Below are 12,706 nucleotides of genomic sequence, written 5' to 3'. Positions count from 1 at the left end.
AAGGCGCTCCCGGGACTCAGGAAGCGCCGGAGCACAGAATCCAGCAAACAGCCGGGAAGCCTCCGCAGGTGGAGGAAACCTGGGCCCCGCCCGGCAACCCCCTCTGCGTCCTTGGCGACCTGGAGAGCCTCCCCGCCGGCCTGGCCCGTGATTGGCCCGACGCCCGGCTCCATCCCCACCCCTGGTCCCAGGTCCCCGCAGGCCTCCGGGTCATTCCTGGGGAGAGCAGGACGCGCGCGGTGCTGCCCGGTGGGGAAACAGCGCCTCTGCGGTAAGACCGCCCCCTGTTCTCTCCGGGAAGGGCTGGCGCGCAGCTGCTGGGCAGAGAGGGGACCCCACAAACACAGATTCTGGTCATTGAAGTTTCCAGAGGGTTTCAAAGAGGTTTCAGGTCCGGCTGGATGGGGCCACCCTCGCGGGGCAGGCGCTCAGGCTGACCACACACCGAGTGAAGCTGGGGTCTGGAAGAATCCTGCTCTAGCTCTCAGACAGTACTGAAACAGGTCTGCTCTTACTCGCTGTGTGGCCTTCCTCAAATAACACCCTCTCTGGGCCTCAGTGTCCCAATCTGTAAAGCTAGCATTTGGATTAGAATGGTTTCTAAAGGCCTTTCCATCTCTGAGAGGCTCTGACAGGGAGTGGTCAGCCTGGGGCCAGGTTTACAGAACTTCTGAGTTCCCCTTGGCACCAGACCTGCTTATCTAGTGCGGGATCTCAGTTTCTGATTTATTGGCCTGTTGCCAAAACAGAGCAGTGACAACAACAAGAATTCCTCTTTCCTATGTATAATGCTTCCTCAGATGCATTATCTCATTGGATTCACTCTAAGTCCCCAAGAGCAGAACTAGAATTATCCTGGTTTCATAGCAGGGGAAATTGAGCATCAGAGCTGAATAGAAGACCTTCCTATGCCCCACTAAAGTCCTGGTTTCCTTTCTGACTTCACAAGAATGCCATCTGATATCAGGAAGGGAGAGTCACCAAATGGCTCAGTAGACCAGTTTGCAGACTTCTTAGGTGGGATTCCAGACCTGCCAGTTACTGGTTATGTGATATTGAATAAGTTACATAACTGCATTATGCCTGTTCCCTCAACTGTAAGACAAAGATGATAACAGTAATGAAGGTCTCTCACTCACGCCCTTATTGGATTGTTCATGAGATACACTACAGGTAAAGTACTTAGTCTTGCTGGTATCATTCTTGTTACTATTGACAAGAATGCTACAGTTGCCTAGTAGAGAGTCAAGAGGGAGAGATTTACTTCTTTTCCACTCCCAAGGATTTGAAGGAGCTTCTGGAAGAATCATGTCATCAGTTTGGAAGACTCCCCGTGGATCAGAGGCAATGCCCGAGGTGGTGGTGAAAATCATCGGAAGTAAACACTTTCGATACCTTGTGGAGAAGCCAAAGATGTAAGTTTGCTGTTTGAAACATATCTATTTTGCTTGGATAATAATGAAGTTTTTAGTTTTTTTTTTAATCTAGAAATTTACATGTAAAAAATACCATCCATGGAAAATTAAGTCATTAAGACGTAACAGTAGAAGCAAAATAGTGTTGATAACTTGCATATGTGCACTGTTTTCCCGATATTGTTCATCTTTATGGTTCCCCATACTCCTTAATTACTTGGGCTGATTTTCCAAATAGGTGGGATATATAAGCATTGAGACATTATAAATATTAATGGGATATTGCTGCTTCTCCTCATCAGGTTTGTGATCTACCACATGTAGTAATTTTCCCGTGGGGGAGGGAGGAAGCTTGTTAGACAATTTGTTATGAATTAAAGGAGTAGGATTAACACTGGATCATAAATTGTAAGATTTTTTACTTACTCTTGTTCGTATTCAATACTCCAAGCAGAGGCTTCTTGGAGCATGACTAAGAGAACTTTCTTCCCTCCCACGCCCATCACAGTCACATCTGAGGGAGGACACTCGTGTGTCTCTAAAACTCACTGGGTATTTGGCACAGAAGGGTATGACTAGCTCTTCCTTCCAGAGTTCTGGTGGTTCACAAGAGAGAAAGAAAGTACTAGACCTGCCTTTCATCTAGTAAACCTTCCATAAATAGCAACTAGTCAATATTTGCCTTCCCCTCCTAAAATTATGTCCTTAGCTCTGTCCTCTGTTTCAGAAACCCACAGACCAGACAAACAAACAAAAGAGATCTGGCCTCATTGAATATAGCTGCAGAAAACAGTGGATATTGAACTTGGTTATCATCAGAATCACCTGGAGGATCCTTAAAAATAAAGATTTGGGGTCTAACCCAAGACCTATTGAATCAGAATCTCTGAAGGTGAGGCCATCAGGACCACTGTTCTGGAGTATAGGCTTCTAAGGGCAAATTCGTTTGACCTCCCCACCATCAGTATTGTCAGCCCCGAGAGGTTCCAAAGTAGTGTCTGCCATGGTGTGGGAGGTGAGCTTCGCAGGCCCTGAGTCCTGCATTTGGGATCCCTGTACAGCTGAGAGATGAGAGTTTGAATCCCGGCTCTGTGCCTTTCTGGCCTCTTGACGTTGAGCAAGTTTATTAACATCTCTGGCCTCAGATTCTACATCTATCAAGTGGGGATAAAACACATGCATCTGGTAGGGTTGTTGTGAGGATCAAATGAGAAAAATTATGCAAAACACCTTTCCGGTGTCTAGTAGTATATTCAACATGCTTCATAAGTGATTCTACTGTTGCTATTGAAGCACATCTTTCCAAGAATAGAAGACATTTATAGGAAAATCAACTCTCTTTCTATGAAATACTTGTCAATCCTTTTACGTTCTATGCCACAGAGGCAGGTTATGTCTGTTTTGTAGATGAGGAACTAAGACACTGTGATGAGTGGCTATTCCCAGATCCCCGGTCAGGTCCTGGTCACTGTCAAGAGAAGTCACTAAGATCAGTTCAGACACCTGCTGAGTTCTCCTCCTCCCGGGAAGATGACATGACTCTCCCACCAATTCCATTCCTCTCTAAGGGTGTTTGCTAAGTCCCTTCTATCCCCAACCCCTTCCTTTTCCAGGGAAATCAGAGATTAATGGGTTCCTAAAAGAGTGTTTGCCTTTTAAATAGGGGAAAATTCCCTTTCTCTTATAAGAAGATGCCTTTTTTTCCCTCTTTACTTTTAAACTTCAGAATCCAGGAAATAAAAGAAGGGGAGGTTGAGAGGATTTGGGTGTGACTCTGTTCCTAGTCAACAGTTTTTAGCCCACAACTGAAGGAAGACAGACAAATCCCTCCAGTAAACATGTAGGTAGTAGAATGCTGGGGAGCCTTGGCAGGAAAATGAGCTAAAACCAACAAGATGAAATCAGCAGAGGTATATGCAAAGACTTTCTTTAGAGAAGACTACACGTAAGTGATTATATGGAATAAATGTTTGGGTTTTACTTGTTACGAAATAATTGAAAAAAATATATATATTGGTGTCTGCTCCCAGTTCCTGCCTGGAGCTCCTAAAACCCTTGCAATTTGCTGAGAGATAAGAGTACTAGGAGCATCTTTTGTTGTAATATTTGGTCTTTGACCCCGGATCCTGACACAGAGCTTCTGCCTCCCTTGGCATTTCCTGGGTGATGGGGTGTCATCTGTTCTAATGAAGATACTCTCAGTGGGCTCCTGGATAGCTTCAGGAGGGGGTCTGGTCACTGGAAAGACCAAGCCATGATTAAAAGCTTAGAACTTTCAGCCCCACCCCCATCCTCAGGGAAGGGAATATGGGCTGAAGATTGAGTTAGTGATTGAAAATGCCTATGTGATGAAGCCTCCATAAAAATCCCCAGAGTATGGGGTTCAGAGAGCTTCCAGGTTGCTGAACACATCCGTGTGCTGGGAGGATGGTGTGCCGAGAGAGCGTGCAAGTTCTGTGCCCTTCCCACATGCCTTGCCTATGCGCCCTCCATCTGGCTGTTCCTGAGCTATAACCTTTTATAGTAAATGGATAATCTATTAAGTAAACAGTTTTCCTGAGTTCTGTGAGCTGTGCCAACAAATTAATCAAACCCAAGGAGAGGGACATGGGAACCCCAATTTGTGGCCAATTGGTCCAGAAGCTGAATTTTCTATTCACATCTGAAGGGAGCGGGGCAGTCATGTGGGACTGAGCCCTTAACCTGTGGGGTCTGTGCTACCTCCAGGTAGATAATATCAGAACTGAGCTGAATTGTAGGACACCCAGGTGTGTTGGAGAGTTGCTGGGTGTGGAGAAACCCCCCAGCATTTGGTGGTCAGAAGTGTGTGGTGGTAGTGAAGAGCAGAGAACAGGATAAAGAGGAGTGTTTCCCCTTACGCTTGTGTCTGAGCTCCACATGACCCCAGGGAGTCCAGCAGATAAAGGGACACAGGGGCCCACTGTACTCAGAACTGGACGTGTCACCTGTGCAGTACTGAGCTTCACTCTGGATGCCACATTTTAGGAGGGACCCTGGCACAGTAAAAGTGTGGGCACTAAAGGTATGGCATTAAGGAAGATTCAGGGTATGAAATGTGGCCTAGGCAGACATTTATAGAATCTGGGGATTGAGTTGTTAAATAGAAGAGGAATGGGGTCCATTTCAAAAAACTCCTGTGAGTAGAGACGCTTCCACTGAATAAAGTTGGCTTCTATAGTTCCTTTCAATGCCAAGAATCAGTGACCCAAAGCACTCATTCCACAGTTACATCGCTGTTGGTGTAGCGTTTTTAAGCACAAGGGAAGCTGACTGCAAGTTTTTATGGGAAAGGGTAGCAAATATTTGTAATAATGTACATTGATATTTATAGCCAAGAAATATAAAGTTCTGGTGTTTTCCCATGTGACTCTCTTGGAGCCCATATTCTGTCATTTATTAATCCCTCAAAGCCCTTCACAGTAATACATTCTTTTTGACTTGTCTTGAACTTTTTTAAAGTGTTAATGTCAACAGTTTTAGAAATTAATGCATATATGGAATTCCATCAACATCCTTTCCACAAGCATTAATTGAGCACCTACTGAGTGCCAAGCCTTGGGGATACAGCAATGTACCTAATGTTCCAGTGATAGGAGACACACGACAAACAGATAAACAAGGACGTTAAGTAAGGATAATGCAAAGAGGAAACATAGAGGAGGATGACAAGGGTGTATTGAGTCACCAGGGGTGTTCCCAGAAGGCCTCTCTGAGCATTTGCAGTGAGACTGTGTGGAGACAAGCAGCCAGAATTATCCATGGCTAGCTAGCAGTGAGCTGGCTCAGACTGGCCCAGACTTCATCCCAGTGGACGTGGTCACCGGCTTCCAACTTTCCATAAAACTAGTAGTTTCTTTTCCTTCTCCTTCCCCAGAAGAAGAGGCTGCAACTTCCAACAGGCCCCAAGTTCTCTAGATATTGGACCTCTGACTTCCTAGCGGCTGAGCCAACCACCTGGAGCCCAAGCAGGTGTTTTGACAAGGCCACCTTATGCTTGCTGCACACAAGTGGGCCAGCATCCCGTTCTGGGAGCACAGTGCCCAGAGAGCAGGGCACCTGTGAAGCTGCTGCTTCCTGCCCACGAGGTCCAGCCTACACCAAGTGACACCACAGGTGTGCACCATCCTTGTGCCTCCACAGAGAGTAAACTGTGCGAATATCTGAAGAAAGCCTTCTAGGCAGAGGGAGCAGCCAACATAAAGCCTCTTGGTGTGTTTAAGGACGAGCAAGGAGGCTAGTGTTGGTGGAGCAGCGTGAACAAAGGGGAGAAAAAGAGGTCAGAGAGGCCAGCAGGCTCTGATCGCAGGCCGTGTTGGCCACGGTGCGAACTTGGGATTTGTTCTACATGGAATGGAAGCCATTGGAAAATTGAGAGCAGCGGAGGATGTAATCAAATTCATGCTTTCTAAAGGATGATTCTGGCCACTGTGTGGAGGATAAACTGGGAAAGACATGAGTGGAAAGAGAGAGACCATTTAGGGTGTCATAATCGTAATCCAGGCAGCAGGCGGTAGCAATGACCAGTGATAGTACCTATTTAAAACCTGGATAAACCGTGACTTAAAAATTCAAGTACCCTACTTATCCATCTTTTTAAAAGAAATAACTAATCATAATACCTTATCTTTGTTTATTGCCTTTCTTGCTATATAATCTACATAATACCCTAATACCTATGAACTCAGTCTCTCCTTAAAGTGGAGTGATGTCATAGCACACACTGTATCTCTGTTTTCACAAGTTCAAAGTGAAGAAGTCATATGCTAGAATCATGCTTCTCTCATGTGCTTTCCACCGCATTAAATTGGTTCTTTATTAATCTTGTAGGATGGGTTTACCATCATTGTCATTATTATTGTAGGCACTGTGAAGAGTGTAACGAAGTGTGAGGCACTGTTCTGGACATGTGCCTATAACACAAGACACGGGCATGAATCTTTAAGGAAGAGTGTGTGGCATTATATGAGTGATGCCAGATTGATGCTATAACAAATAGGTGCCCGTGGTCCTAAATGTTGAGACATGAGGTAAAAGTTGTTACTTTACCACTTGAAATTCTATACTTCAAAAAATATAATAAAAAGTAGTATTAAAAGACTATTTACAACATATGTGACAGAGAAAAAATTAATCCTCTTAATGTATAAAGAGCTCTTACAAATCAATAGGAAAAAGATGAGAAGTCCAGTTTCAGAAATTGACAAACGATCTAGACAGGCAATTCACGAAAGAACTAGAAATGACCACCAGCTATGTGTGGGAGGGGCACTCAGCCTGAGTGGATGAAAGAAATTTAAACTGCAGTGAGATGTTTTTTACCAACCAAACTGGAAATGTTTTTATAATGGGAATACCAGGGTTGACAGGATTTAGAAAAAAGAGGACTCACATGCAATGAGCACTTTTAAGTATACTTAGCAAAAGCCTTAAAAGTGCATGTGCTTGGGCATAAAATCTCCTTCTCAATCAAGTCTGCGGAAATAATTATGGATGGATATAACGGATTGGTTTCAAAAATTTACACAAGCAGGTACAAGTCTGGGTCCAGTAGGAAACAGATTATAATCTGTTATAGGTATAATTATATTATACTATAATTATATTATATATAACTCAAATTCGGGGAGGGTTTGGCTACGGGAGCAGCAGAACTGTGAGGTGTAGTGCAAGAATCTGGGCGGGCGGCTGCAAGGCTGTCACCAGCCCTCTGTCTGCAGAGATGAGAGGAGGGGAATGTCCTTGAGGAGGAAGCTTTCTGTAGCTCAGGCCACCTTGAGAAAAGTGGTGATCTTTGGGCAAGAGACACAAATAGCTTAGGTAACCTTGTAGGGAGAGTCAGCAACGGTGAGGGCTACCCATTGGCCAGAGCCAGCCAGAATCAGAGGAAACGAGAGCTGATCAGTCCACACAGGTCAGCCTGCTGGGGTGGAGAAGGAGGCAAGGAACAAGGAGCAAAGAAACATGCCCAGCAGAAGAGCAATACTAAATTAGTCAAATTTGGGAACAGTAAATGTCCAACAATATAGGACTAGTTAAATAAGCTCTTGTATATTTATACAGTGAAATACTGTTTAGACATTTAAAATGTCTTGCAGATACCTAAGTATTGATGTGTAAAGATATCCACGTTATATTGTCAACTGGAAAATTTTTTAAAAGATTACAAAACTGTATAATCCTAGTTCGGTTTTAAAGCAAAAGAAAATATAAGTTCTTGTGCATATATATGCAAAATTTCTATAAAGAGATAATATAGTACCTTGCCACATTTAGTTTAACCACTTTTAATTTTGAGAAAGCACAGATTTGTGTTTGTATAGTACACTTGCTTTCAGGACTTTATTTTTTTAAAGCAGTTTTAGATTCACAGCAAACTTGAGAGGAAGGTATAGAGATTTCCCGTATACCTCCTGCCCCCACACATGCATAGTCTCCCCCATTATCAACATCCCCACCACAGCGGTGCGTCTGTTACAATTGATGAACCTACGTGCACATCATTATCACCCAGAGTCCATAGTTTACCTTAGGATTCACTCTTGCTGTTGTACTTTCTGACTTTGGACACATGTATAATGACATGTATCAATCATTACAGCATCCTACAGAGTAGTTTCACAGCCCTAAACTTCTTCTGTGCTCTGCCGGTTCATCCCTCCCCCTTTGCCTATAGCACACTTTTAAAATCTGTGATTTGCTTATATACTCCTGATTTAGTTCAACCCTAATTAAACAAAATAACACAGCAATAATTATTGCTCCCCACTCCCAGAGACCATGTGGGTGAATCCAGGGGGTGGCACAGAGAGAAGAGGACTGTGTGTGCTGCATCCTCTGGCTCTGAGACTGTGCCCTAAAGCACTGAGATAATTGGTGAAGAGGCCAGGCACTTTTGCAAAACAATCATTTTGCTTCAACTTGCAAAAGCAAACAATCATTTTGCTTTGACTTGCAAAAGCAACACAGGAGAGAATACAAGTGCAAATGACATTAAATTCCAGCCAAAGAAGGCTGGCCCAAAGATTTAAAAATGGCACAGTCTGCAAAGCTCCTGGGTATGACACACCTGAGGACATTGTGATGCAACAATGTTATGTTTTTTTCTGTAAAATTAAGGAAAATGATTCCAAAGAATTGTGCTTTATCAGAGCAGCTTTTTAATATTAATTAATCTGCTTTTTTTTTTTTTTTTTTGCTGAGGAAGTTTCGACCTGTGCTAACATCTGTTACCAATCCGCCTCTTTTTTTTCTTTCACTTGAAGAAGATTAGCCCTGAGCTAACATCTGTGCCGATCTTCCTCTATTTTATATGTAGGTCACCACCACAGCATGGTTGACGAGTGATGTAGGTCCGCGTCGAGGATCTGAACCCACGAACCCGGGCTGCCGAAGTGGAACGCACCAAACTCAACCACCAGGCCACAGGGCCGGCCCCATGCTTTGTTTTTTAAAGTGGGTGATTTTTAGAACTTGTATTTACTGTTAGTAAATAACAAGGTGGCCGGATAGGTTACATTAACTATCTCTCTTTTTATCTATTTAAATAGGTTTTCTTCAGTTCCTATGTGCTACAAAACGTTGATCTTTTGAACTTTAGTTTTGCCTGTCATTAAAGAAAGATTTGGGGTCCAGAGGAAAGAGCATCCCTCCCGAACTTGGTGATGAGGGAGATCGCACTTTACCTCATGACTGACACAAAACAACAGTTGTCAAGGGCTGACTGACAAGCAGGCTCGGTGCCAAATATTTTATACATCTTATCCTGATAAGTGTTATTTTCCTAAACTCGCAGATGAGAAACTGAAAATCAGAGATGTGAAGTAATTGCCCAAGTCAAATAGCAAGTCATATTTGGGGCCAGGGTTCAGAATCAGGCCTGAGGGATAGGTGGTTCACGTCTTTAACCACTATACCTACTGCCTGAAATTATGGGTGAATTCTGCACAATTATGGGAAAAAAACCTTCCTTTCTCATTCACTATGCCATTGTTTCTCAAACTTTAGTGTACACAGGAATCACCTGAGATGTTTACTAAGAATACAAACTTTCTTGTCCTTTTTCAGAAATTCCAATTTAATGAGCTCAGAGTGATCCTAGTATCTGTTTTATTATCCTGCATCCTGCATGGTTATGATCCACCTTAGGTGGTCTGAGGTTCAAAGGTTAGGAACCACTGTCATTTTCTCCAAGAACAAGCCCTTTGTCCTATCTGGAATATTTTTCCACCTCTTATTTTCTCTTTCAACTCCATTTTATATGTCTTTTCCTTCATGGACCGATTTTCATCCCCCTTAAGCAGATTTGGTTTGAAATTCCTCAGTGGTCTCACATCTCTTTTACATACTCTATTTTTTCAGTTATCACACTATTTTTATAAATTTGAGACGGCATAGTCTGAAGACAGTGAGTAGATTGGTGCCCACTATGACCTCAACTAGGAAGGTGGTGATGCATAGCTAAGAGACACTCAGACAGAAGGAAACACCACGGTGTGAACATATCTAAGGCTGGAGAACTGCGTCTCAGAGAAGAAGGTTGCAGAAGAGCAGATTTGTTGGGATATGATTTCTGTAGGTTAAAAGCACCTCATACCACAGAACAGTTGCTGATGGAATTAGTTGCTGATTTTGCAGACAATGTCCCTAATTTGAGAAATTATTTTTATTCTGTGAAATAGTGTAGTGCAAATGCCCTGAAAAATAAACTGATGATTTTCATTGATGTCAACATTCATCAACGTTATGAAGATAGAAATGGGGTACTTTGGGAGTAACTTTGGGAATGTAATGAACTCTGTGTCCCTGGGAAGGTTATAAACCAAAGCTGAATGGCGGCCAGTAGGTGTTCAGCAGAGGGGCTTCAGGTCTAGGCGGGAAGACGAACTAGATGTCTTTGTATGTTATTTTTTACTAACATTTTAAAAGAGAATCAAAATTCTGCTAAGATGGACAGTTTGTATATTATGGTGTAAACTGAGGGTAATGCAGAGGAAGGAGTATACGCTTTGGAGCTGTACACACCTGGGTGTGAGTCCTCAATTTCTACTTACTAGCAAAGCGACCTTGGGCAATTTACTCAACCTCCCTGATTATTCATTTTCTCGTCTGAACAATGGTGACAGTAACACCACTTTTCAGGATTATTAGGATAACATGAAAGAATTTACACATGGTAGCTGACACATAAGCATTTAGAACGTCAGCTTGTATAATTACAGTGACAGAAATTGTTCAGGCGTAGGTCTGGGAGTTAACGTACTTTTCAAATCTTTCTGAAAACTAAATTTCTATTATAATAATAGGTGATATTGTTGGTTGATATGGCTCCATGGCATAAAAGAAAAAGAAGAAACCCCTCGCTCTTCAGCACAGTAGCATGCTGCATTAGCACAGGCTTCATCTCAGCTCCCCGTGGGCTGTGGTGACATCAGCTGCATTCCCCTCCTCAGTCCCATTTTATTTTTTGCTGTCTTTTTTAAAAAGAAAAGACTGGTTGTGTTGATTATCTGTTATTACTTCCAAATAAGAACATGCTTTCATTTACTGAAATTAGATCCCCATTCACGGCACTGGCACACCCTGGGCTGTTTTCTCCAGAGTGTTTGGGGCCTGTTAGATGGTACACAGTTGGAAATTAGTGGCATTGAGCCACTGCCAAAGCTGGCAGACCTTTAAGATGGCATCTGGTGACCTTTTCACTTAGCCTCCTGGGTCCTCCATCTGAGACTTTGATGTTCTCGGCAGGGGTGTAATCTAAATCAAATGTGAGATCTGGGGAGCTGGAGTTACACGGAGGTGGGGCCAACGGGGGAGCTCTACATTGCTGTGGGCAGAGGATGCTACTAGACACCCTTACAATGTTTCTTTCCAACCCTGGACTCTGCACCCTCGTGAAGGGCGGCACTGAAGGGTTGGTCTGCAGGAAGAGCCCAGTGTGGGTGAGGGAACCCTGGACAGTTTTCTCCTCATTTATTTGTCAGTCAGTAAGTCCCCGGATAACACTGAACTCTTCACAGCGTCCCTGCGAGCAGCAGCTGAGGTCAGAAATACATATGAGGAAGCTAGCTGTGTCTTGCTTCCAACATGGTGTTGATGGCATTTTTTTCCTTCTTTTGAAATGGCAAGTTTCAGTTTTCCGTACAGCAGGTAGATCGCACACAAGCCTAGAAGAAAGGACCGTGAGTCTGTGAACAGCCTAACAACCAATGTGTGTTAACAAATTGTTTGTGCCAACAACAAACAACTGCCGTTTCTCAGCTGGGGAGTCATTTTCATGATAATTTTAAGGTGCTGTGTTTGTTTTTTTAAAAAACAGCTTTTACTTTGAACAGATTTAACAGGTTATTTTTGGTTTTACATCTACGGTGGCTGTTTTAGCAGACAAGCAGATACAGTTCACATTTCTCGGGCAATTCTGTCCTGAGACTGCCCACAAAGAGTCTTGAAGGTGATTAACGCAAGGAGGTTTGTCTCTTTGCCTTCATCCAGAGGAGTTAACTCGCTGTCCATTTTCGCCTTCAGATCCTTCACTTCCTGCTTTGGTTGCCGCCTCCTCAACTTTCCGCTCCTCACATGATCCCAAACTTCCGGGCATCTTCTCCTGACCACTGGCACAAGAAACTTGTGCGACCAGGTAGACTTAGGTTTAAATTCTGGCTCCGCTACTGAAAAGCCACGTAGAGTTGGACAAATCACATGCATTCCCTGAGCCTTAATTCCTTCATCCCCAAATGAGAATAATATGCGTACCTCCTTGTAGGGTTGATCTGAATATTAAATAAACCAGTGTTTGTAAATGGCTGTGATGTGACTGTCATATAGTTAAACGCTCAGTAATACTGTTATTTTTGCAACCATTGCAGACTGTAGTTGTTTCTCTTTGTTACGAACTTCAAATAGCTCTATTCTTTTCAACATTCACTTGACATTTATTTATATGCTAATTATGTTTCATATTAGTTATGTAAATTTTATACCAATTTCTATGAACACTTTATAGAAATATATGTATATACATAAAAGTACACATGTCTTAAGTATACTCTCTCTGACTTCTCATAAACATGATACACCCGTGCAAAAAACATTGAGATCAAAAGACAAAATAGTATGGATATCCCGGAAGTCCCCCTGGCATTCCCTTCTGGGCTCTACACTTCCCCCAAAGGTAACCACTATCTAAGAGCTAGCTGTCTGACTTCTAGAAGCAAATATGTACCAGTTGTTAACTTTATTATTTGTGTTATTTTTGGACAGCCAAATGAAGTTAA

At 43.0% G+C, this 12,706-nt stretch overlaps 1 protein-coding gene across 2 annotated transcripts in view; it reads left to right on the top strand.

Moving 5' to 3' along the window:
- The first annotated feature begins 215 nt into the window (after positions 1–215).
- Positions 216–12,706, top strand: part of C4H1orf87 (chromosome 4 C1orf87 homolog) — a 73,967-nt gene continuing 61,476 nt past the window's right edge. The window contains exons 1-2 of one of the 2 annotated variants that reach the window (XM_058538167.1): positions 216–271; positions 1,283–1,415. In XM_058538167.1, coding sequence (XP_058394150.1) covers positions 1,309–1,415 — 107 coding nt within the window. In that variant the 5' untranslated portion in view covers positions 216–271; positions 1,283–1,308. Of the gene's footprint in view, positions 272–1,091; positions 1,416–12,706 lie in introns of those variants that run through there. The other variant, XM_058538166.1, reaches the window with a different exon arrangement.

The sequence above is a fragment of the Diceros bicornis genome, chromosome 4 (genome assembly GCF_020826845.1).
Source record: "Diceros bicornis minor isolate mBicDic1 chromosome 4, mDicBic1.mat.cur, whole genome shotgun sequence".
Classification (NCBI taxonomy): Eukaryota; Metazoa; Chordata; class Mammalia; order Perissodactyla; family Rhinocerotidae; genus Diceros; species Diceros bicornis.
This window is presented reverse-complemented; position numbering and strand designations above follow the sequence as displayed.